The sequence below is a fragment of the Pimephales promelas genome, chromosome 16 (assembly GCF_988280905.1).
Source record: "Pimephales promelas chromosome 16, fPimPro1.hap1.1, whole genome shotgun sequence".
In the NCBI taxonomy this organism is placed as follows: domain Eukaryota; kingdom Metazoa; phylum Chordata; class Actinopteri; order Cypriniformes; family Leuciscidae; genus Pimephales; species Pimephales promelas.
The window spans coordinates 17,248,524-17,275,219 of NC_142784.1; the positions used below are offsets into that span (position 1 = coordinate 17,248,524).

At 36.3% G+C, this 26,696-nt stretch overlaps 1 protein-coding gene across 3 annotated transcripts in view; it reads right to left on the minus strand.

The window, feature by feature from the left end:
• Positions 1-6,882: 6,882 nt before the first annotated feature.
• Positions 6,883-26,696, minus strand: part of dclk1b (doublecortin like kinase 1b) — a 40,182-nt gene continuing 20,368 nt past the window's right edge. The window contains exons 1-12 of one of the 3 annotated variants that reach the window (XM_039670433.2): positions 22,311-22,419; positions 20,678-20,772; positions 19,383-19,470; positions 19,120-19,289; positions 18,882-19,001; positions 17,437-17,583; positions 16,363-16,496; positions 16,198-16,275; positions 15,213-15,309; positions 15,050-15,130; positions 14,845-14,958; positions 6,883-11,102 (exon numbers count right to left, since the gene is read on the minus strand). In XM_039670433.2, the coding sequence (XP_039526367.2) occupies positions 10,911-11,102; positions 14,845-14,958; positions 15,050-15,130; positions 15,213-15,309; positions 16,198-16,275; positions 16,363-16,496; positions 17,437-17,583; positions 18,882-19,001; positions 19,120-19,289; positions 19,383-19,470; positions 20,678-20,772; positions 22,311-22,365 (1,371 nt within the window). In that variant the 5' untranslated portion in view covers positions 22,366-22,419 and the 3' untranslated portion in view covers positions 6,883-10,910. Of the gene's footprint in view, positions 11,103-12,801; positions 12,876-14,844; positions 14,959-15,049; positions 15,131-15,212; positions 15,310-16,197; positions 16,276-16,362; positions 16,497-17,436; positions 17,584-18,881; positions 19,002-19,119; positions 19,290-19,382; positions 19,471-20,677; positions 20,773-22,310; positions 22,420-26,696 lie in introns of those variants that run through there. The other 2 variants (XM_039670432.2, XM_039670431.2) reach the window with 2 other exon arrangements.

Consider the following 26,696-nt stretch of genomic DNA (forward strand, 5'->3'; position numbering starts at 1 on the left):
GTCTAAGTCTCATGGCCCTCTATCACAATCCAGAGTTTTGGGAAGATTGGAGAAACGTAATTTTTCACCCAAAAAAAAAAAACGTAAGGAGTACCACTGTCGTTTTTTTTTTCGGGCCGAATTTTTGAGTTTCGATATCTCAGCTCTGGAAGGGTCTAGAGCCTCCATTTTTGCACTCAGGTCTAAGTCTCATGGCCCTCTATCAGAATCCAGAGTTTTGGGAAGATTGGAGAAACTTAATTTTTCACCTGAAAAAAAAAACGTAAGGGGTACCACTGTCGTTTTTTTTTCGGGCCGAATTTTTGAGTTTCGATATCTCAGCTCTGGAAGGGGCTAGAGCCTCCATTTTTGCACTCAGGTCTAAGTCTCATGGCCCTCTATCAGAATCCAGAGTTTTGGGAAGATTGGAGAAACTTAATTTTTCGCCCTAAAAAAAACGTAAGGGGTACCACTGTCGTTTTTATTTCGGGCCGAATTTTTGAGTTTCGATATCTCAGCTTTGGAAGGGGCTAGAGCCTCCATTTTTGCACTCAGGTCTAAGTCTCATGGCCCTCTATCAGAATCCAGAGTTTTGGGAAGATTGGAGAAACTTAATTTTTCACCTGAAAAAAAAAACGTAAGGGGTACCACTGTCGTTTTTTTTTTCGGGCCGAATTTTTGAGTTTCGATATCTCAGCTCTGGAAGGGGCTAGAGCCTCCATTTTTGCACTCAGGTCTAAGTCTCATGGCCCTCTATCAGAATCCAGAGTTTTGGGGAGATTGGAGAAACTTAATTTTTTGCCCTAAAAAAAAAAACGTAAGGGGTACCACTGTCGTTTTTTTTTCGGGCTGAATTTTTGAGTTTCGATATCTCAGCTCTGGAACGGGCTAGAGTCTCCATTTTTGCACTCAGGTCTAAGTCTCATAGCCCTCTATCACAATCCAGAGTTTTGGGAAGATTGGAGAAACGTAATTTTTCGCCCAAAAAAAAAACGTAAGGGGTACCACTGTCGTTTTTTTTTTCGGGCCGAATTTTTGAGTTTCGATATCTCAGCTCTTGAAGGGGCTAGAGCCTCCATTTTTGCACTCAGGTCTAAGTCTCATGGCCCTCTATCAGAATCCAGAGTTTTGGGAAGATTGGAGAAACATAATTTTTCGCCCAAAAAAAAAAAACGTAAGGGGTACCACTGTCGTTTTTTTTTTCGGGCCGAATTTTTGAGTTTCGATATCTCAGCTCTGGAAGGGTCTAGAGCCTCCATTTTTGCACTCAGGTCTAAGTCTCATGGTCCTCTATCAGAATCCAGAGTTTTGGGAAGATTGGAGAAACTTAATTTTTCACCTGAAAAAAAAACGTAAGGGGTACCACTGTCGTTTTTTTTTTCGGGCCGAATTTTTGAGTTTCGATATCTCAGCTCTGGAAGGGGCTAGAGCCTCCATTTTTGCACTCAGGTCTAAGTCTCATGGCCCTCTATCAGAATCCAGAGTTTTGGGAAGATTGGAGAAACTTAATTTTTCGCCCAAAAAAAAAACCGTAAGGGGTACCACTGTCGTTTTTTTTTTCGGGCCGAATTTTTGAGTTTCGATATCTCAGCTCTGGAAGGGGCTAGAGCCTCCATTTTTGCACTCAGGTCTAAGTCTCATGGCCCTCTATCAGAATCCAGAGTTTTGGGAAGATTGGAGAAACTTAATTTTTCGCCCTAAAAAAAAAAACCGTAAGGGGTACCACTGTCGTTTTTTTTTCGGGCCGAATTTTTGAGTTTCGATATCTCAGCTCTGGAAGGGGCTAGAGCCTCCATTTTTGCACTCAGGTCTAAGTCTCATGGCCCTCTATCAGAATCCAGAGTTTTGGGAAGATTGGAGAAACTTATTTTTTCGCCCAAAAAAAAAAACGTAAGGGGTACCACTGTCGTTTTTTTTTTCGGGCCGAATTTTTGAGTTTCGATATCTCAGCTCTGGAAGGGGCTAGAGCCTCCATTTTTGCACTCAGGTCTAAGTCTCATGGCCCTCTATCAGAATCCAGAGTTTTGGGAAGATTGGAGAAACTTAATTTTTCGCCCTAAAAAAAAAACGTAAGGGGTACCACTGTCGTTTTTTTTTTTTCGGGCCGAATTTTTGAGTTTCGATATCTCAGCTCTGGAAGGGGCTAGAGCCTCCATTTTTGCACTCAGGTCTAAGTCTCATGGCCCTCTATCAGAATCCAGAGTTTTGGGAAGATTGGAGAAACATAATTTTTCGCCCAAAAAAAAAAACGTAAGGGGTACCACTGTCGTTTTTTTTTTGGTCCGAATTTTTGAGTTTCGATATCTCAGCTCTGGAGGGGGCTAGAGCCTCCATTTTTGCACTCAGGTCTAAGTCTCATGGCCCTCTATCAGAATCCAGAGTTTTGGGAAGATTGGAGAAACTTAATTTTTCGCCCTAAAAAAAAAACGTAAGGGGTACCACTGTCGTTTTTTTTTTCGGGCTGAATTTTTGAGTTTCGATATCTCAGCTCTGGAAGGGGCTAGAGCCTCCATTTTTGCACTCAGGTCTAAGTCTCATGGCCCTCTATCAGAATCCAGAGTTTTAAGAAGATTGGAGAAACTTAATTTTTCGCCCGAAAAAAAAAACGTAAGGGGTACCACTGTCGTTTTTTTTTCGGGCCGAATTTTTGAGTTTCGATATCTCAGCTCTGGAAGGGGCTAGAGCCTCCATTTTTGCACTCAGGTCTAAGTCTCATGGCCCTCTATCAGAATCCAGAGTTTTGAGAAGATTGGAGAAACTTAATTTTTCGCCCAAAAAAAAACGTAAGGGGTACCACTGTCGTTTTTTTTTTCGGGCAAAATTTTTGAGTTTAGATATTTCAGCTCTGGAAGGGGCTAGAGCCTCCATTTTTGCACTGAGGTCTAAGTCTCATGGCCCTCTACCAGAATCCAGAGTTTTGAGAAGATTGGAGAAACTTAATTTTTTGCCCGAAAAAAAAAACGTAAGGGGTACCACTGTCGTTTTTTTTTTTTTCGGGCCGAATTTTTGAGTTTCGATATCTCAGCTCTGGAAGGGGCTAGAGCCTCCATTTTTTGCACTCAGGTCTAAGTCTCATGGCCCTCTATCAGAATCCAGAGTTTTGAGAAGATTGGAGAAACTTAATTTTTCGCCCGAAAAAAAACGTAAGGGGTACCACAGTCGTTTTTTTTTTTCGGGCCGAATTTTTTTAGTTTCGATATCTCAGCTCTTGAAGGGGCTAGAGCCTCCATTTTTGCACTCAGGTCTAAGTCTCATGGCCCTCTATCAGAATCCAGAGTTTTGAGAAGATATGAGAAACTTAATTTTTCGCCCGAAAAAAAACAAAAAAAAAACGTAAAGGGTACCACTGTCGTTTTTTTTTCGGGCAGAATTTTTGAGTTTCAATATCTCAGCTGTGGAAGGGGCTAGAGCCTCAATTTTTGCACTCAGGTTTAAGTCTCATGGCCCTCTATCAGAATCCAGAGTTTTGAGAAGATTGGAGAAACTTAATTTTTCGCCCGAAAAAAAAACGTAAGGGGTACCACTGTCGTTTTTTTTTCGGGCCGAATTTTTGAGTTTCGATATCTCAGCTCTGGAAGGGGCTAGAGCCTCCATTTTTGCACTCAGGTCTAAGTCTCATGGCCCTCTATCAGAATCCAGAGTTTTGAGAAGACTGGAGAAACTTAATTTTTCGCCCGAAAAAAAAAAACGTAAGGGGTACCACTGTCGTTTTTTTTTTTTTCGGGCTGAATTTTTGAGTTTCGATATCTCAGCTCTGGAAGGGGCTAGAGCCTCCATTTTTGCACTCAGGTCTAAGTCTCATGGCCCTCTATCAGAATCCAGAGTTTTGGGAAGATTGGAGAAACTTAATTTTTCGCCCAAAAAAAAAAAAACGTAAGGGGTACCACTGTCGTTTTTTTTTTTGGTCCGAATTTTTGAGTTTCGATATCTCAGCTCTGGAAGGGGCTAGAGCCTCCATTTTTGCACTCAGGTCTAAGTCTCATGGCCCTCTATCAGAATCCAGAGTTTTGGGAAGATTGGAGAAACTTATTTTTTCACCTGAAAAAAAAAAAAGTAAGGGGTACCACTGTCGTTTTTTTTTCGGGCCGAATTTTTGAGTTTCGATATCTCAGCTCTGGAAGGGGCTAGAGCCTCCATTTTTGCACTCAGGTCTAAGTCTCATGGCCCTCTATCAGAATCCAGAGTTTTGGGAAGATTGGAGAAACTTAATTTTTCACCCTAAAAAAAACCGTAAGGGGTACCACTGTCGTTTTTTTTTTAGGGCAAAATATTTTGAGTTTCGATATTTCAGCTCTGGAAGGGGCTAGAGCCTCCATTTTTGCACTCAGGTCTAAATCTCATGGCCCTCTATCAGAATCCAGAGTTTTGAGAAGATTGGAGAAACTTAATTTTTCGCCCGAAAAAAAAAAACGTAAGGGGTACCACTGTCGTTTTTTTTTCGGGCAGAATTTTTGAGTTTCGATATTTCAGCTCTGGAAGGGGCTAGAGCCTCCATTTTTGCACTCAGGTCTAAGTCTCATGGCCCTCTATCAGAATCCAGAGTTTTGAGAAGATTGGAGAAACTTAATTTTTCACCCAAAAAATAACGTAAGGGGTACCACTGTCGGTTTTTTTTCGGGCAAAATTTTTGAGTTTCGATATCTCAGCTCTGGAAGGGGCTAGAGCCTCCATTTTTGCACTCAGGTCTAAGTCTCATGGCCCTCTATCAGAATCCAGAGTTTGGAGAAGATTGGAGAAACTTAATTTTTCGCCCACAAAAAAAAACGTAAGGGGTACCACTGTCGTTTTTTTTTTCGGACCGAATTTTTGAGTTTCGATATCTCAGCTCTGGAAGGGGCTAGAGCCTCCATTTTTGCACTCAGGTCTAAGTCTCATGGCCCTCTATCAGAATCCAGAGTTTTGAGAAGATTGGAGAAACTTAATTTTTCGCCCGAAAAAAAAAACAAAAAACGTAAGGGGTACCACTGTCGTTTTTTTTTTTTCGGGCAGAATTTTTGAGTTTCAATATCTCAGCTCTGGAAGGGGCTAGAGCCTCCATTTTTGCACTCAGGTTTAAGTCTCATGGCCCTCTATCAGAATCCAGAGTTTTGAGAAGATTGGAGAAACTTAATGTTTCGCCCGAAAAAAAAACGTAAGGGGTACCACTGTCGTTTTTTTTTTTCGGGCCGAATTTTTGAGTTTCGATATCTCAGCTCTGGAAGGGGCTAGAGCCTCCATTTTTGCACTCAGGTTTAAGTCTCATGGCCCTCTATCAGAATCCAGAGTTTTGAGAAGATTGGAGAAACTTAATTTTTCGCCCGAAAAAAAAAACGTAAGGGGTACCACTGTCGTTTTTTTTTTTCGAGCCGAATTTTTGAGTTTCGATATCTCAGCTCTGGAAGGGGCTAGAGCCTCCATTTCTGCACTCAGGTCTAAGTCTCATGGCCCTCTATCAGAATCCAGAGTTTTGAGAAGATTGGAGAAACTTAATTTTTTGCCCGAAATAAAACGTAAGGGGTACCACTGTCGTTTTTTTTTCGGGCCGATTTTTTGAGTTTCGATATTTCAGCTCTGGAAGGGGCTAGAGCCTCCATTTTTGCACTCAGGTCTAAGTCTCATGGCCCTCTATCAGAATCCAGAGTTTTGAGAAGATTGGAGAAACTTAATTTTTCACCTGAAAAAAAAACGAAAGGGGTACCACTGTCGTTTTTTTTTTTTCGGGTCAAATTTTTGAGTTTCGATATCTCAGCTCTGGAAGGGGCTAGAGCCTCCATTTTTGCACTCAAGTCTAAGTCTCATGGCCCTCTATCAGAATCCAGAGTTTTGGGAAGATTGGAGAAACTTAATTTTTCGCCTGTACCACTGTCGTTTTTTTTTCGGGCCGAATTTTTGAGTTTCGATATTTCAGCTCTGGAAGGGGTTAGAGCCTCCATTTTTGCACTCAGGTCTAAGTCTCATGGCCCTCTATCAGAATCCAGAGTTTCAAGAAGATCAGAGAAACTCAAAATTTCGACCCGCCAAAAAAAAAAAACGAAAGGGGTAACACTGTCGGTTTTTTGGGGGGGGGTCGAAATTTTGAGTTTCTCTAATCTTCTTGAAACTCTGGATTCTGATAGAGGGCCATGAGACTTAGACAATTCTGACTTTATATCTCACAATTCTTACTTTATATCTCATAATTCAGACTTAATATCATGCATTTCTGACTTTATATCTCACAATTCTGACTTTATAACACGCAATTGCGAATTTATATCACACAATTCTGACTTTTTATCTCGAAATTCTGACATTATATCACGCAATTCTGACTTTATCTTGGAATTCTGACTTTATATCTCACAATTCTGACTTTATATCTCGCAATTTTAACTTTATAACTCACAATTCTGACTTTATATCTCACAATTCTTACTTTATATCTCATAATTCAGACTTAATATCATGCATTTCTGACTTTATATCTCATAATTCTGACTTTATAACTCGCAATTGCGACTTTATATCACGCAATTCTGACTTTTTATCTCGCAATTCTGAGAAATAAAGTCAAAATTGCGAGATATAGAATTGTGAGAAAAAAAGTCAGTATTGTGAGATAAAAAGTCACAATTATTTATTTTATTTATATATTCAGTGGCGGAAACAAGCTTCCATAGGTAGGACATCATTAGACCAACATGACAAACATTTTTTTGCTCCTGAGACTTCCATAGAAAATACTATATGTATTTTTTTTTTTTATATTTAAACGACTTTTATTATTGATTGTATCAGGGTGAGAAGAAAGTTTCAACCGATATAAAAAAAGTCTCTAAAAAAATGTCCTACCACAGCCCTAATCTGCTTAGTTGTGATTGCAGAATACATAACAGTGAAAATACATGCTCAATTTCAGTAAACAAAAACAGACAAAGAAACAGGTTTCTGCTTGAGGAATCATTTATTCACAGGTTTGGCTTGTTGCTGAATGCACCACTGTTCAATGCTACTTGGAAGCAAAGACTCTTCTTCCAGGAAGTCAAGCCTAAATAACATTTGATGGGACAGACAATGGACAAGCGATGGGTGTACATCTATACAAATATACAATGTGTAATCAATGCTTGTGCACTGAATTTTGCATATGAGCTAGATTATTTCCTTTATTATAATGACTTGATCTACAACCTATTCAAAAATAGGTCGATCACGGATTGTTTTCTAGTCTAATTTTGACAAGCAAGTACAGAAGATACATTTTAATTAAAAAGCAAATACATGCTATACCTTAAAGAACTACTCATTTGGACTTTGTGCTTTTCATTTACCCCTTCACGGCGTCACCGGAAGCCTTTACATGCTGGAGGCTTCAATAAGCAGTTTAACAATGTTAAATATCGAGAAGCAACAAACAAAACCAAGACTGGTCTTCACTGAGACTAGTTGCTTGTGGATGGGGTCAACATGTAGGGCTACTGATGGTACAGTAATGGATATTAAAATGATTATCACTCATACTCAGAACACATGCAAGACTGACACACTGTCCTTTACAGTGAATGTGCAAACATATACGACATTTTGAGCCCAGAAGATCAATTTATTAGTGAACTGTATGTGTTTGAGTGTGTCTGTCTGTGTGTAGCCAACTACTATGTTGGGTCCCACTTTATATTAGGCATCTTTAACCTCTATTTACAGTATTTACAACACAATAATATTGTTACTGTATATACTGCACAATTATTAAAGTACTTATTGTGATCATGTTGTATTGACAAACACGTTTGCTGATTTTGAGATGGGAGACTGGTAAGGTAAAAGACAAGTTTTGTTAAGTTTAAGAGTAGAATTAGGGGTAGGATAAACAGTGTTATTGTACAGTAGTTCTCATTACAGAAATGACATGCAGGTATTTTATAATGGTACAATGTAAAAACACATGCTTGTAAACAATAAGTGCATTGTATCAAATGACTAGCCTAAATGTTAGTATGTCTAGTGGTTTAATACACTTGGGTCCTAATATAAAATGGGTCCATGTGTTGGAATTTAAACAGTTATGAATAAACTGCTTTTAAAAATGAACTTAGTTATCACCTTCATTAAGATATCCATCCGCTTTTTAAATTGTTTTACAATCTTAAGGTAAAAAGTGAATAATGATGTACTGTTTTTTCTTGTCTCCACCACACAAAATGCTTCTGATCAATCAGTGGTCGTATTTCAAAAACAACGAACGATACATTCAAATTAAAATTGACCTTTTGCTAGTCAGTTCACTTCTGAACACACACACACACACACACACACACAAAAAGTTATTTTGACTATGATATTACATAAAAAAGACAAATATGTACAATCTTAGTCCAACCATTAAAATCACTAGTTAAAATCGCTAGCGTACATTTAGAACGTTTTTGTTTCCCATTACATTACAATTTTTAAATTAATCAATTAAACTGTTCTCTTGTCAACCGGTGTGCACTCTGAACACAAATTCCACGAAGTAGCTTTACAATCTATCAATCTATTTATCTTCATGGAGAGTGTTGACAGAACCGAATTTACTGACGAAGATATTAATTTAGCAGCAGCAGTTGGGCTCATATATATATATATGCGTAGATGCCACATTCAACCGCTACAGACACATGTGTGCGCCCGTCATCTTGGAACAGTCAGCATGTCGTCACTCACAGTAAGAATCAATGATGCCACAACATTGCAGTTTCAGGTATTGAAACCACTGAGATTTAAACACCCGAAGAAATGGGATAAACTTTCACAGGTGAGAATGTGTTGGTTTGTGTATTAATATGTATTAACTAAACATTACATCTTTTTACTATGGTACTTTTTAAGGTTTACTTTTACTATGCCAACTTTTTAATGTATAGTTAGCTGACAACTTTGTCTTTTTGTATTGTGTTAGTTTAGCAAATTCATCTGTTAAAGTGTATTGCAGATATACAGATTCATGCGTCTAACTACGGTTGCAGAGGCTCAGTCAGCTTTGACTGTTCCAATCTGGGGGACGGTTAGTTCACAAGTGAACTAAAGGGATAGTTCACTTTGAAATTAATTTTTGATATGTTTTAGCTCACCTCAAGGGCATCCAAGATGTAGGTGTCTTTGTTTCCACAGTATTTTCAATTTTGATATTTTTAGGTCAAACCGTTCTTGTCTGTCAGTCATATAATGGAGGTCTATGGGGTCCACCTCAAAGAGCATGCACAGAGAAGTACACAAACCGCAACAAATCTCACACAAACCGCTCGTTTTGTGTCTTAGGCCATCAATGTGTACTTACATTTACGAGTCATTAAATCATGTTTCATTTGAACTTCTCTGTGCATGCTCTTTGTGGTGGTCCCCATATACCTCCATTATATAAGTGACAGACAAGGAATGGTTTGACCTAAAAATATCAAAATTGAAAATACTGCGGAAACAAAGACACCTACATCTTGGATGCCCTTGAGGTAAGCTAAAAAATATCAAAAAATTATATCAAAGTGAACTATCCCTTTAAGTCGCTAATGAGGCATCTACGTTCTAGTCATTCAACGTCATACATTGTAAACCAGCACCGATTATTTTAAGTTCAAACAAGCATTTCTACAGCCACATACATCAATAAATCTTCAACTATTCAGGCATTTTACACATTTTATAAAGAACATTCTATAGTCTAACTGACAGACAGAAACCAATATGTTTCTCAAAAATGCTGAAATAAATAGTTATAAAGTTAAAATAAAATGTATAAACCTTAAATATTGAAAATATAAAAAGTTAATACAAAAGTTAAAAGCCCACATACAAGATTTTTGCACTGAAAGAGGAAATGCTAAGACATCGGAGACTTTTTAGGGATCAAACAGATGGCGTGTGTGTGTGTGTGTGTGTGTGTGTGTATGTGTGTTCACTTGAAACCGAGTGGTAGGTTTGGCTGCATTACTCCCTATCCAACACTAGAGGATGCACAAGAGAGGTGGTTTACTGTACTAGGCAAGATACGAAGGCAGATTGTGACCAACTCAATCTCATCCTATGGCGTCACATAGTGACACTTATGACAATGCGTATACATCCAACGCACATGGCACCCTTTAGCGTCAATATAACACGCTTCGATTATGGGTAGGTTTAGGTCTTGGGTAGGGTTAGGGTTAGACCACTATGAGGTGTCTTCTGGCCTATATATATCTGCGTCTCATATTGACGCTAAAGGGTGCAATGTGCGTTGGATGTATACGCATTGTCAAAAGTGTCACTACGTGACGCCCTAGGATGGGAACGTGCTGTTGTGACAAGAGGGGCTGCGTCCAAAATCGCATACTCTCTTGAGTAGGTACTTATGCACCTGCTAAAGAAGTACATTCTATATAGAATTAGTGTAGTATGAATGTAATACTATTTTTTATCATGTGACCAACCATGCGTCAGTTACGTCGCTTCACTGCAATTTACAAAACCTCTCCCGTGGCCTCATGGGATAGTAAGCTGTCCATCATATGCACACTTCGGAATCTCGCCGGAAGTAGGAGGTCATCAGGGTACTTTTTTTTAGCCTATAGTACTTTGAATTCAGACATACTACTCTTGTGACATGCTGTTTTTCGCCTACTATATTAGTAGAGAATGTAATTTCAGATGCAGCCATGGTCTACAAACAAAACCTCATGTAGCACCAGACATGTAGTTACGATGAAGCGAAAACTCTGACAAGGACTTCTCCTTTCCGATGAAAAACCGATGCTAAAAGTAAAAGATTATTTTTACACCTATTCAGGTGTGCTGCTTCCTTCTCCCATCCTCTCCTAGTTAATCACATCGGTTCCACGTAGCAAAACGTTCGATTTCAAAAACTGTCATCCTTTGCTATTCACACTTTTACTAGTCAATTTACCTTTTACTTAAAGGTCATTTTCCATCCATTTCTGCCCAGACTGGGTGTGTGCTTAAAACGGTGATGTGGGAGAGCGGACGGTCTCAGCCGAGCTGGGGGAAATGTCCTCGGACTCTGAGGTGAAGTCTGCCGGCGAGAAGGTCGGGCCGGTCCCGGGGGTGCAGGGGAAGGTGCTCTGGGTGGCTTTCACATCCTGGTGGCGTCTTCGTCTGAAAACCTGCCTTTCCTTATCAAGAGGGGTGGTCTGGGGAACACGAGAGCATGGGAGTGTTATTAACTGCTCAGGAATCAACGGGGGGAGAGTTCGGATAGTGCAGAGATAAACAGGTGTGGACACGACACTTGGTTGTGTGGATTATAATTAAACAGTGACTACGAAAGACGACTTAAATCAAAGTCTTTGAATTAACACTGAACTGTGGTTAAAGTGTAAAAACAAGCAAATATGGTGGTGAACTATTTAGATATAGTGCACCAAGCATAGTGTACTCTTTATCTGATTAATAAAAAGGCTCATTTTCTTTCCAGCATTTTTTTTCCCTAGAATTATTTGTTTAGCTATGAAGAGTTCAGATGCAAAAGCCTCTAAATGCCATTTGAAATTTTCTTCTTTAATGATGATTTTTATCAAACTTGTATATTTAAATTCAGTAATTTCACTTAAATAACAATTAATAGGTAATTATCATTGCCATTTAAGTGAAATCACTGAACTTAAATTTACAAGCTTGATAAAAATTATCATTCTAGAAGAAAATTTCAAATGGCACTTAGAGGCTTTTGCATCTGAACTCTTCATATATATATATATATATATATATATATATATATATATATATATATATAGACTACATACACATACATTACCATAAATAATGTTGGGGTTGATCTGATTTTTTTTTAGTAGTAGTAGTCTCTTATGCTCACCATTGCTACATTTATTTGATCAAACATACAGTAGCCTAAAACAGTAATATTGTGGAATATTAAAATAACTATTTTTATGTATTTTAAAACATAATTTATTCCTGTGATGGTAAAGCTGAATTTTCAGCATCATTACTCCATTCTTCAGTGTCACATGATGCTTCAGAAATTATAATATGATGATTTGCTGCTTAAGGAACATTTATTATTCCTAATGTTAAATACTCTTGAGTTTCATGGCAGGATACTGAAATATAATTTTTCTGTAACAATCTGTACTGTCCTTTTTGGTCAATGTAATGCATCTTTGCTGGATATAAGTATTATTTCTTCTTCCCAAACCTTTATATATATATATATATATATATATATATATATATATATATATATATATATATATATATATATATATATATATGTACACTGATTCTTATCTTAGGACAATTTTGATTAACTGTGGTGACTACTATATTGTATATATGTTATTGTTATTATATATTATCATTTTTTATTATCTGTAAATCTTTCTTTTGTAAAATTGTAACATTAAATTTAATTCAACAAGTATGGCAATAAATTGTTTTTATTGACAATTTACACAAACATTAAATCTGTATCATGAAGGTTTTTTTTTTAAGGTTTATCTTTGAACTTTTTTTAACTAATCAAAATGAGTTTTTTTTTTCATTGTGGATTTTACTTTCCACCAACACATGCTTGTGTACTTTCAGTGTGTTCTATATCCAGCACAGGACCGCACATTCAAACTAGTGTTTAACCCATAACCAGCAGTGTCATGCATAAATAAGTGTACACTTCAACTGTACAAGCTTCTTAGACCAGTAACATAGAGCAAAGAAAGGGAAAAGTGAAGCACTGACAAACACAATTCAGCACAGCACCACCAGAAAGCATGAGCTGAGAAGCATGAATGGCATCCCCACTATATGGACTATGGAGACTGCCAGCACGTTGCCATGGAAACACTGATGGTTTGAGCCGCTCTGTGGGCGTACCTTATCCAATACATCCCTGGGTTCGGGTAGCAGTCCAAAGACCCTGAACGCTTGATGGAAAACCCCTCGTCCGGCTGAGCAGGGAGAAATGAGTGGAACTCAATAGATTAGATTTGTATGTCACCGTGTAAAACAGCACAAGCTTTGAGCCATGAAGTGCTGTTCAATAATGGTGTGATGTTTAGAGTTTTACAAAACAGTAGCAGTGAGCAAACCAAGTGTTGAGAATGTTTCACCACTTCTATACAAACACTCAGTTTGGGAAATAAAAACAACTGTATGTGAAGCTAATGAAACGGTAAACATGCAAAGCAATGTGCTAGCAAAGTATGCTAAATGTTCATATATATTTGGGGTCAGTAAGAAACAACAATATTAAAGGAGAACTCCATGCAGCGCAAATGAACCTTTGGTCTAATTACACATTGGTACCTACAGTAGTCGACCTGGCTCTGAAATTTGTTTTCATGATAATCAAATGAAAATGAAGAGTTTTATCTCTAAAAACGGTTTAGCGTATACGCTAGTATATGGGGGCATAAGTAAAGAGAAATTGATTATCATGAAAACAAATCTCAGAGAACGGTTGACTTTTTACCGATATTTTATTAGACCAAAGGTTCATTTTGCGCCAGAGTTCTCCTTTAAGCAGCACACGTATTTTAAACAGCAATAAGAAATATTTCTTAAGCACCAAATCAGTATACTAGGATGATTTCTGAAGGATCATGTGACACTAAAGACTGGAGTAATGATGCTGAAAATACAGCTTTGACATCACAGGAATGAATTGCATTTTAAAATATATTAAAGCTGCAGTCCGGCATTTATTCTCTTTGTCGCCATCTCTGTTCGAAATGTGCAATTGCTGTCATTTGTGGCGATCAGAATATCAGTTTTGTTTAAACTTTTTTGTTTGTTCAAAATTAACAAAATTTAAATAATGAGTCATTAATTCAATCCTTCTTCTAAAACGTGTTGTCTTACCCTGGTTCACTGTGGTAAGCATATTATTAGTGTTTATATCTTAGACCTTTACATTTTTACCTTTAAATTTACATAAGGATTTAGTCATTTTATGCAATTGTCCGAAAAGAAAAGAAAAAAACTATTTGGGCTAATTTGATCCAGTCCCTGACAACAGTGCTGACAGTCGTTATATAAGCAGAAAGCAGAGTCAGAGGAGGAGATGTCACAGCCATAAGAAAGCAGAAGGATGAAGTCTGCCAGGAGAGAAGAGGAATGAGAGAAGAACGGCTGATGGATGAGTTATAAGATAAGAGCACAACCTCCAGAACACTTTAAAACCTCAAACTATATTTAAGAATAATGTTCCAAAAGACAAAGGCTGTTGAATCTCAAAACAATGCTAATTGCATAAGTTGATTTTTCACATCTCTTGCAGAAAAGCTCACATACCTGAACAAGAGAAAAATACAATCCTTTAAAGGGATTGTTGAAAATTATCCCATAATTTACTCACTCTCAAGCCATCAGGTGTATATGAGTTTCTTCTTTCCGGCCAGAGGTCACTCTTCCGTCGAAACTCAACTCGCGTACGACTGTTGCCGAAAGCCAGTGATTATAGTTTATAAAGTTATAAAAATGGATATTGTCTTACAAAAACGTATCGCTTTGCTTCAGAAGGCATTTATTAAGCCTCTGGAGCCATATGCATTACTTTTATGATGGATGGATGCACTTTAAATTGTGCTTCAAAAACTCCCCCTTGAATCTACTCACTCCCACTATAAAGCTTGTAAGAGTCCAGGATATGATTGTATTTGGCTGATAGAAGCAACTCATATACACATAGGATGGCTTGAGAGTGAATAAATTATGTGATAATATAAATTTTTGGGTGAACTAACCCTGCCATGCCAATAATAGTCCACTAAAATATAATGGCTGCCTATAAAGTGATCATCTGTGCACCAATGATTGATTTGAGAATATTGGCTTTAATTCAAGTGGATGATATAAACTGTCATAAAGAATATAAACATTTAAACATAATAGCTACAGTATATAGATGATTCTTACTGCTATGACAGTGACTCCTGCAGTGGTGCTGTTGGCTTTGGGCCCCGTGTTGAAATGTTTCTTAATCTTGCCGGCCACAGACAACTGGTGCTGATTCTCACACATTCTGTCATCCTGAGAAAGAATAGGAAAATACCTCCATATATCATTTACCTTCCAATAGTACATATCCATAAATCTGTAATTTAAAAAAAAAAAGTCTTACATTAACCCAGGGATGGTCTAACACCTGTAGAGCTGTGTATCTCTGGTCAACGTCCACCTGTAGCATGCAGGTGATAAGTGTCTGTAGAAAAAGCAAGTAAGAAAGAGAGATAGTGAGGTCAATCTTTTTTTCCAGAACTTTCAAACTGTTTTGTTACACCAACCTTTGCAGAGTCAGATACATTGTCCCAGTATGGAAGAGGAAAATCCAGCTGTCCCATCAGAATGTGCTCAAAAAGAGCCTCCTGATTATCTGTGCTCCTGGACAGATATGCAAATAGTTTATGAATATTCATAAATATTTATTGTGCTGTTACAATAAGAACTGAAGGCACATCTCAAACTATCTATTCTTGCATATGTGCATGTCAAAATAGAATGATAGAAAACGACCACTAGAGGGAGTAAGACATCACAATTTAACTTTTTTTTTATTCAAGCAAAATATATTTTGTACAAATACATGTATTAAACATTATGCATACAATACAAAAAAAGAAAAAAAATATATATATATATGTAAAAATGGAAAAGAAAAGGGGCAAGGGGATAATTAAATAAATATCGGAATAAAGGTGCATTTAGGTATACAAATATCAAATCAATATTTTGTAAAGCTCACAGATTTTTTAAGTCTTGACAGCTTAATTATTGTATTAGAGTCTTATTATTATTTTGAATAATAGTCAAAATAATTAATATTCTTAATATTCTTATAATTGTCTCTGATACTGTTTACACAGCCTTACTTTAGTCAAAAAACTCACAAAATTGGACAATTAAACTGCGTTCTACTTGTATAAAATTTGAGCTGAAAAATTCTCTAAATTGAACCTATGCTTAAAAGTCACCAAGAAACGAAAATAGACAATTGTTATTTTTTTTATGAAATATTGCAGCATTAATTATAAATGGTTTAAATGTGCAAATCAGTCTCAAACTTTTATGAACTTCCCCTCCCATTTGCATTGCTTCTCCTCTGATTACGCGTTTATTGGCGTAAGGGCGGGACAACCTGTCACTCAGATGAGATCGACCTATAGCAAGCCACAACAATCCAATCAAGTCCCGCCCTAGTCTATTCCCGCCGCAAGTCTATCACAACTTCTGTTTAATGCTGACTTTAACTTACAATGATGCTGTACTTACTCGCGGAAAGGAGGGAAGCCACAAAGCAGAATGTATGTTATGACTCCTGCCGCCCAGATATCTACCTTCAAGCCATACCTGTAACATGGAGAGAAAAACACAATATGACTTTCATACTGACCATATTTGAATAACACTCCCAATGCTAATGAAGACGTGACTGACCCAGTCTCTGCGACAATCTCTGGAGCTACATAGGTCGGGGTGCCACATATAGTGTAAAGTGGACCGTCCACAACTGTTGCCAAGCCAAAATCCCCCAGTTTCAGAGATTTGCTCCCATCTTGGTGCTCATAGACCTGAAGGACATATAAACATAAACAAATCTACATCAACCTACTTGATATTTAGGTTCTTTTTTAAAAATACAATTATAATTAAAATATGAAATATAATTTTAAATGAAAGTAAATAAAATATATAATACAATTAAAGCTGCAGTGTGTAGTTTTTCCTCTTAGTCGCCATCTCTGTTTGAAATCTGCAATTGCAGTAATTCATGGAATTATCAACTTTACGTGGGTTGTACTTCGACACGGCACAGCGCGGATGAATCCAATATTTTGAGGATAATGTGCGGCTGTCAATACTGCCATTAATAAGTTTAATTATCCACCAGTACCACTGGAATTAGAAACATTACTACAAGTTTACCGCTTTGAATCGAGCTACGGGAACCAGATAGTTTTGAACACTGGCTGGTTATGTACTTGCTCAAAAATTTATTTTGGATAATTTTTTACTCAAAACAGTTACGGACTGTAGCTTTAAATAATATAATTTGCTTCATTAAAATATAATGCATTATAAATCAAATAAATACAATTTTATATTTTAGCACCTGTTGAAAGGGGAAGCTCAAATGCTTTGTCTGATTTGTTTGTCTGAACAGTTTGATGGTGTAGAACTGGTTAAAAAAAGTGAATCTCTGCGGAGTCAATTCAGAGCATGCATTAACCTTATTGGTCACAACTTGTGTATATGTGATAGGCACAATAGCCTTTGTACATGAGTTTCAACACAGTGTTGTGTCTGATAAGACGGGTAAAATAGTCTCAGTATTCAGTTGATCTTGTTTTAAAGCTTGAGTAAGAAGGGTTATTTAAGGTTTCTGTACTAGAGAGGAGGGGGAAAAACATTTAAGTTCTGACATTTATTCCAAAGTGCATTTGTGAAAGTAACACTGAGATCCTGTCATTTATAGTGACAATATTCTCTGGTCAATACATTAACACCCACCAGGAGATTCTCAGGTTTGATGTCACGGTGAACAATGTTAAGGCAGTGCAGATATTTGATAGCGCTGGACAGGTTATACAGCATCCCGCTGGCGTCCCGCTCTGTGTATTTGTTGGAGGAGGTGATGGCATCAAAGAGGTCGCCACCCTGTTCAGGCACACACAACTTCACAGATTATACAGGAACAATATCTGAGCAGTCAAATTTAATGCATCCTACAAAACTTTACTGAAAAGTAGTCAGTTTTATATTCTAAGAAGTCAAACAAAAAATAAAAATAGAATATAAACTTTGTTATATATATATATATATATAAAGATGTCTCTTATGCTGTCCAAGGTTGCATTTTCCATTTATTTGATCAAAATATAGTAAAAACTTTAATATTATAAAGTATAATTAAAATTTAAAATATACATTTTCTATTGTGATATATTTAAAAAAATATATTTATTCCTTTGATGGCAAAGCTGAATATTTTTAATATTATTTGGTGCTCACACATAATTTCTTATCAATGTTAAATCATTTGCTGCATAATATTTTTATGTATTTTTATCTATGATTATTTGATGAACAACAAAGCATTTGAAAGAGAAGCATTTATTTGAAATATAATTTTTTTTAACATTATACTTTTATCTACTGTTACATTTGATTGGTTTAATGCATCCTTGGCCTTGCTTAATAAAAGTTACTATTAAATAAAACATTTTAACTTAGGCGAAAACTAACAGGACTCCAGACTTTTATTTTTTAACTAGGAGAACTGTAGCCCCTTACTGAACATTTTAGGAGCACAAGCTGAAAATGTACAGTCACACCTTAAATCTAAATACTTGAAAAGTACTTGAAAAGTGCACGAATTTCACTCTTGAAAGGTTGTATAAACCCTGAAATGAACAATGTAAATACATTTGACTATGTCGGTCACAATACCATGATTACAGTTAGTGTTACTGCATTAAATCCATGGTGAATGTTGGTGATTTGTGGACTGAAAAGCCTTCTATAACTTCGTTCATGGCACAATGTTTCTCCTGGTTTTCACATCAGCACTGTTTGATCTGATATGGTTTATAACAGAGAATTTTGCGCAGAGTTTGAATGCTTCTCACTAGATCTTGCAGAGATGTTATAAATTCTGCTGTGAATTCAAATACTTTCACAATGCATCTCCCAGTTCTGTGTAATAACAGTGTCGTGTGACCGTGTCGTGTGATCTAAGCAAACAAGTAGCTCGGTTTCGTTCCACTTTCATTACATTTACATTGTTTGGTGTTTCTAATATCATATGCAACAAAAATGGCAGCTCTTATCAGTTGGACAATGTGGTGGTCACGCCTGTGCGACATCTAACAAAATTTGTTCGCACCGACAGGAGAAAAAAAAAATTGCTCATAGTCTGGAGCTTTGACTTTTATAATGTGAATGTCATGTATCACCTTGACCAGCTCCATGACCAGGTAGAGCTCACTGTATGTGTCCATTTCTTCAATCAGCAGAACAATGTTCGGATGCTTAACTCTCCGAAGAATAGACACCTCGTTCTGGATCATGTGTTCCTGCGAGCCACAGAGAAGCCATGCAATGTGATATAGTGATCTTGCATTCTTAAGTGCAAAGTGCACACACATATTTATGCATTTGACTGAACAGGATTCAGAGATATTAAAGTCTCACTTTTCCCCTGCATTTGCTCTTGTTAATGATCTTCAGAGCGTAGTCTCGGCCTGTGGATCTCTCCATACACTCTCGGACCACGGCGAAGTTCCCGTCGCCAATCATTCGTCCCACTTTGTACCTCTCGGCTATGGAAGCAGGAACCTGAGGACAATCCTCCATCAACTCAGCTAGAAGGGTAAAAAGATGTGGGATGTAACATTCTGATGAAGATGATAAAACAATAATTACAGACTTTTGTCAAAGTTTCCCAGGTTCCTCACCTTCACTGCCCGGCCCATCGCCTTCATCCATGGAGCTGCACACCTTGGTAGAGGCCAGAGAGAGAGAGGAGCCACTGTGCTGAGAGCCCTACCAGAGAGAGGCAGTCATTTTACAATGTATTTTGGACCTAAAGGATTATTAGGAACACCATACTAATACTGTGTTTGACCCCCTTTCACCTTCAGAACTGCCTTAATTCTACGTGGCATTGATTCAACAAGGTGCTGAAAGCATTCTTTAGAAATGTTGGCCCATATTGATAGGATAGCATCTTGCAGTTGATGGAGATTTGTGGGATGCACATCCAGGGCACGAAGCTCCTGTTCCACCACATCCCAAAGATGCTCTATTGGGTTGAGATCTGGTGACTGTGGGGCCATTTTAGTACAGTGAACTCATTGTCATGTTCAAGACACCAATTTGAAATGATTCGAGCTTTGTGACATGGTGGATTATCCTGCTGGAAGTAGCCATCAGAGGATGGGTACATGGTGGCCATAAAGGGATGGACATGGTCAGAAACTAAGCTCAGGTAGGCCGTGGCATTTAAACAATGCCCAATTCGCACTAAGGGGCCTAAAGTGTGCCAAGAAAACATCCCCCACACCATTACACCACCTCCACCAGCCTGCACAGTGGTAACAAGGCATGATGGATCCATGTTCTCATTCTGTTTATGCCAAATTCTGACTCTACCATCTGAATGTCTCAACAGAAATCGAGACTCATCAGACTCATTAGAGAATATATATATATATATATATATATATATATATATATATATACACACACAGTATATTTACAATGCTAACAGCACATTAAAAGTGCAATTTCACTTGTTTAATCAACAGAATGCAAACAAATACATATAACAGAACATCATCAGTTATTAGAACAGGGTAATGTTGTCAAAATGTTGTTGTAAATTAGGTCAATCACAGAAAGAGTGGAAATGGAGCAGGCACACAGCCAGGTCAAGAGTCTGGTCTGCTGTTGCTAGGAAACATTTTGAGTGAACGTGGAATAATTTAATATAGATGTGTTCAGTTGCAATTGAGTTTGATTCAGTACTATGTTGGCAAATTAAAGCACCTGAAATATAATCAGAGTCAAACAGAAATATGAAAGTGCTTGATGGTTTTGCTTGATGCAGTGAAAGACACTACACATATGAACAAGGCAGTTCCACATAGACCAACATCATATAAATAAATGGTATTTTATTAAAAGTCTTTTTTAGCACATTACAGCAAATGCAGCAGATGCGAAATATCTTTAAAGTGACAGTTCTCACCCTTCGTCTCCTCAGACTGGCTGGACTGGTGGGAGATGGACTGGGAGATTTGCCTGACCGTGGGGTCGATAGCTGACTTCCTGCTGTTCCATTAGCTGAAATTCAGAGGAACAAGTTGGTAAATGTCAAAGATTTTATTAGGAGTGTCCTAGTCCTATTTCACCCCAAAATGACAATATATTTTGCACAAAGAAATATATATATATAAAAAAAAAAACATTAATTGATGCATTAATTATTTCAGTCTTATATGACTTTTGGTGATTCTATGGGTCATCTCTCGCCATAATATGCAAGATGATTTTCTCAGGTTGCCATGTCTTTCCCCTACCTCCCCTTTACATGGCTCGGGACTCGCACACAAATAATAACACAAATGGACAATTTAGCGTCTCCAATTCACTTACAATGCGTGTATATATATATATATATATATATATATATATATATATATATATATATATATATATATATATGTGTGTGTGACACTGGACCACAAAACCAGTCACATCACAATTTTGAAATTGAGATTTATACATCATTTGAAAGCTGAATAAATAGGTATGGTTTGTTAGGAGATGATAATATTTGGCCGAGATACGAAAAACTGAGAAAAATTGCCTTTAAAGTTGTTCATTTATGTTTACGATTGTGTTGCATTCACTTACAAAAAATAATGTTTTATATATTTAAGGTAGCAAATTTACAAAATATCTTCATGGATCATGATCTACTTAATATCCTAATGATTTTTTGGCATAAAAGAAAAATCAACCCATGTACCCATTTAATGTATTGTTGGCTATTGCCACAAATATACCCGTGCTACTTGTGACTGCTTTTGTTATCCATATATATATATATATATATATATATATTTATAACATATATATATATAAAACAGTGAGTATATCTTCCATAAAATTATAGAAGGCTTTTCAGTCCCCAAATAACCAACATTCACCATGGTTTTATTAATGCATATATTTTTTTTTGGTATTCTTATTTGCATAATATAATTCAATACATTTTCCATATATTATATTTCCTTTTATATTTTATATTTCCTTTTATAGATATATTTCTAGTAAAGGTGTTGATTGTTGTTTTTATTTATTTATTTTTAGCTCAAATTGCACATTGCACTGTGCTTTACTTGTTTTAATATATTGAACAGGCTTGTATAAATATAGGCACATAATGCAAAATGCAACCAGTCAGTAAAGGTAAGAGTGCTATAAGAAAATGATTGAAATATACACACAGGCGTAAAGGCTACTTCAAGCTATCTCACACAACTTACACAAGATTGCTTAATATTTTAAAACAAGTCATGTATGGTATTTTAATTGCAATATGAAATCCAAGTATTGATCTCTACAACACTACAACAAACAGTTGCTTCAATATTAGAAGCATACACATGTCAGGCGCTGCTTCGAAATTAAGACGAAAACAAGCCTCACAGCCATAATATTAACCCTTCATTTAGATACAATGACAAACAAAACAAAAATTATCGCCTACTTCAATTCCTCTTCATCACCTCAAAACAAGAAAAACAAATGAAAACCAAAATATCTCTCCAAAAGAAATCATTTTTATGAATTTGCCGCACAACACAGTGTCCTACCTGCTAAAAAGTGCGGCAGGCGGCCAGAGCAAACTGCGATTCCTCCTGCGCTCATAGTGACTGTGAGGATGAATGAGTGTGTGAGAGGAGGAGAGGATGCATGTAGTGTGTTCCTGCTGGCTGCGCACACCTTACGTCATAAACAGCCACAGAGGGAGGAGTTTATCTCATAAACATGCCATATCGTAGTTGCACTGCTGTCTGTGTGGGTGACTATAAAGATCTCAGAAAAGATCTCATGGCAAAACACTGTGGAGATGTTTCCGAACGGCGTAAGTGCAGCCGAGTGGATGACGTGGTGTTTCGAGTGGATATCTGAAGTATCACCACGGAGTGTGTGAATACAAATTAAGCTGTTTGAAGCCCTGATTATGCTATGATTCAGATGTTCGGCCACTAATGTGATTCCTTTCAAAGCTTCCCAGAGCACATCAAGTAACCAATAAAGCAATCTCAGTCTCAAATATCAATGTTACTCTATGTTTGTGTCACTGTGATCCGCATATTAATAGTGCTCCCTCGCCATCTGTGATACACTATCACAGGCGGACATAATTCAGCATGTGGAGAGTGAGACTGCATCATCATAATGTTATATTTGGAATGTAAAACAGATTTGAAGGACTATCAGATCAGCCTTCATTTATGCGTGTGATTACCGAACAACAAATTTGGGTGAGTAAATGCAGCTAGAGTGGGGAAAATTAGTCAGAGAACTTCACTTTCAAACTAGATCAGACTTCATATATAGTTTCTGATGGGTGGATGTTGGTGATTAGAGGAAAATTTTATTTTATATGAACTATTTTAAACTAAAAGTTTGTGGTGGGTAATGTTTTTTAGTGTTTTGGAAAGAGGTCTCTTTTGCTCACCAAAGCTGCATTTATTTAATCAAAAAAGCAGTAAAAACAGTAATATTGTGAAATAATATTTTCTATTTTAAATATATTTTGAAATGTTATGTATTTCTGTGATGTTAAAGCTGAACTTTCAGCATCATTACTCCAGTCTTCAGTGTCACATGATCCTTTAGAAATCATTTTAATATACTGATTTGGTGCTCAAGAAACATTCATATTATTATCAATGTTTAACATAGTTTTGCTCCATAATATTTTTTGTGGAAACCATAATATTTTTTTTTACAGAATTCTATAATGTTCAAAGTTTAAAAGAACACCATTTATTTGAAATATAAATATTTTAGAAATCATTACAGATGTCTTTTCTGAAAAAAAAATAAATCGTACCTCAAACTTTTGAACAATAGTTTATATCTATATGCAATAAAACATAATTATTGTTATGATCCAGCCAATTTCACATGTATAAAATAAGGTTCTTGTCTCACGCCATATTTTGTTCTTATTTAACATAGAATACTATTTTATTTCATGATATAAATATGTTGTATATAACAATAAATATTCAACTTGGCCATTTGACTTCCACCAAGTCAAATGGCTGGCAAATATCATTTATTTAATGTAAATTGTCGATTTTAAATTTAAAAAGGCACAAAAACATGTTAAATAAAGTACAATCAGTAAAAAAATCCATATATTTAAGCATAGCATAGTCTTAAACTACTACTACATAAGTGATGGCTTATGATTTTGGTGGAGAATTTTTTATTTTATGGCAAATGTTTATACTCAAATCTTAACATGAATTGTGGGTTTCCTAATAAACAGATCTTTCAGACAGCTAAATCAAGCCAAAATGAAACAAGCACCTGCAATGTTCTTGGGGTTCAAAATCATTTTAGTATATATTTTCTATAAAAACGTATTAAAAAATGATAAATTGTACATTTCTTCCCACACTAGCCCAAAAGGGAATGACTAACCCTATAGCATATCAAAGTGCATCAAACTTCAAGATTCAAACTTGATGTTTACAGTGTTCAGCATTTTAATATCCATTAATTCACTTCATTGTTTTTGCTTAGTCCACTATTCTTTTCACTATTCTATTGTCTTGAAATAAATACAAAAGGCACCAACAATGTATTGCCAGCCAACACATTTTCTAATTTAAATATCCATTAAAATATCTCATTTTCTTCCATTTCATTTACTGATTTAAGCATCACAACACCACACCAAACATCCCTTTTATCATTTAGCAACTTTTTTCCTCTTATCCCCAAGGTTGGTGCTGTTTGAATGAGCTTTCAGATCAATAAAAAACAATAAATCTAGGTTTGTTTGTCCAGACTGCATAGCAGATCTCTGTTCCTTGAGACCTTCTGCCAGATTGTGGATGAGTTATATTTGAGATAAGGTACCTCTGTTCTCCCAAAACAACATTAGCAATATCTCTCGTAAACAATTTGGCCCGACCACCCAGTTAAAATGCTCATCTACGTTATGTTCAGACTGTTTGAACTATTTCAGAGAATGAGGTTGATATACTCATACTCGTACCGCCTCATTACAAAACAACGTGCGTGCGAGTCCATTCTAAGGGCTCATTTTGTACCTTGCCGGAATACTATATTTGAAGAACAGGCTCGAGCTGAAGCACAATAATTGTTCTGTTTTTGTTGTTGTTTTTGACATGTCTCTATACTGCTTACAAAGTGGCGGATGAATGCCTGGTGTTTACCTGGAACATCAACAACAGGAAGTGATGACTCATGATCTCCTGCAGGAAAAATAATGAAACTTGGATGTTCAGGACAACTTTTCATGGATTTGTTGTTTAGTTAGGAACACATACACACAATCCTGTTTTAAACTGAAAACACACTAATGGACAAATGCACAAAAATAGGCTGTCTAATTGCATGTAACCGGAGATGGTTGTAAAACGTTTGAGCATCAGTACCTCAGTGGTTGTTTGTGCTAGATATCTCAAAATTTCATATATGGTTGCTTGCCACATTTGGCTACTGCAAATATAACTCACTTGGATATGTACAACACAATCAAAGGTAATGTGAAAAATACAAAGAGTTCTGTTGTTACTATGGGTGAGTTGTCACTTGCAGGGGATAGATGTACTGAGAGGTAATTTGCTGAGATAACACCCACACTATGCAATTTTTTGCATAAACATCATTGAAGAACAAAGAAAAACTAACGTGAACAATTTAAACTGACAAAGAACTTTTTTTTTTTTTACTTTAAAATGTAGTGCAAAACAATTGCCACGTTTGTTTGTGTGGGTGTGGGTGTAAGTGTACTGTTTTCCTGTCAAATAAGGGTTCAGTCACTAGCTATGTTTCCATGATCCATATATTTCTATGTGAATTATGAGATATTGCATAAAAAAAACACTTGATGAAAGCATCAACCATAAATTCTATGAATGTGCACAAAAACCTTTGAACATTTACTCATCAGAATTTATCATATGGGTTGGTTGTAACATTTTTAATAAACTGCCCCAAACAGCCATAACATAGCTAAATGTTTTAGCATGTAGAAGTTATAGATAAAGCATCAAATTAAACTAGAGAAAAAGCTACTTCAGGTCATGAAAATAATTGTATCTACAATTCAATGATTGTCTTTCTTACCTGAAAATCGATTTTTTCGAACATAAAATCTACACATTTACTAACAGTCACATGCAATTTCTTCTGTGAGCTCAAAAAGAAGATGGTAGTGTATGATAAAGATGATATTACCACAGCTCTTTTCTGACCTGTCAAACTGACAGTGTTATCTAACCCCGTGTTATAATACTCCCCGGTCTCCCCCCACACAAAGATCAGAAATGTGTCAATATTGCACACGTATAATGTAACACAGCAAAAGGGTGGCAATGTGTCATAAACAGAGAAGCATCCAGAACCTTGCAGAAAAAAAAATGTCTTAAACTAGTCTAAGATCAGGTCTCCTAGCATGACCAAACCAGTTAAGACGATCTACTTTGCTGGTTTCAAAATAGTTTGGGCACATTCAGTTATCCAGATTGGGAGATCAAATAGCCAACAGATAAACTAGTTAAACTCCAATGAGAATATAATATAATATAATATAATATAATATAATATAATATAATATAATATAATATAATATAATATAATATAATATAATATAATATAGAATTAAAAATAGAACAGAATAGAACAGAAAAAATATAACAAATATAAATATAAATAAAACAAAAATAAAAATAGACTAGCATCTTTATTTTCTATTCAAGAAATGTTCTGGTTTTGGAGTTTGCTTGAGCAGAGCAAATTAAATTATTATAATTTTTTTTTTGACAGACTACAGACTACAACACAAAATGCAGATAGAATAGAATAGAATAGAATAGAATAGAATAGAATAGAATAGAATATTTTCTGGCTGTTAGTGTTGGAGTCTGCTTGAGCAGTGCAAATAAAACCAGTTATACGCTGAGTGAGTTCAAATTGGTTCAGTATTT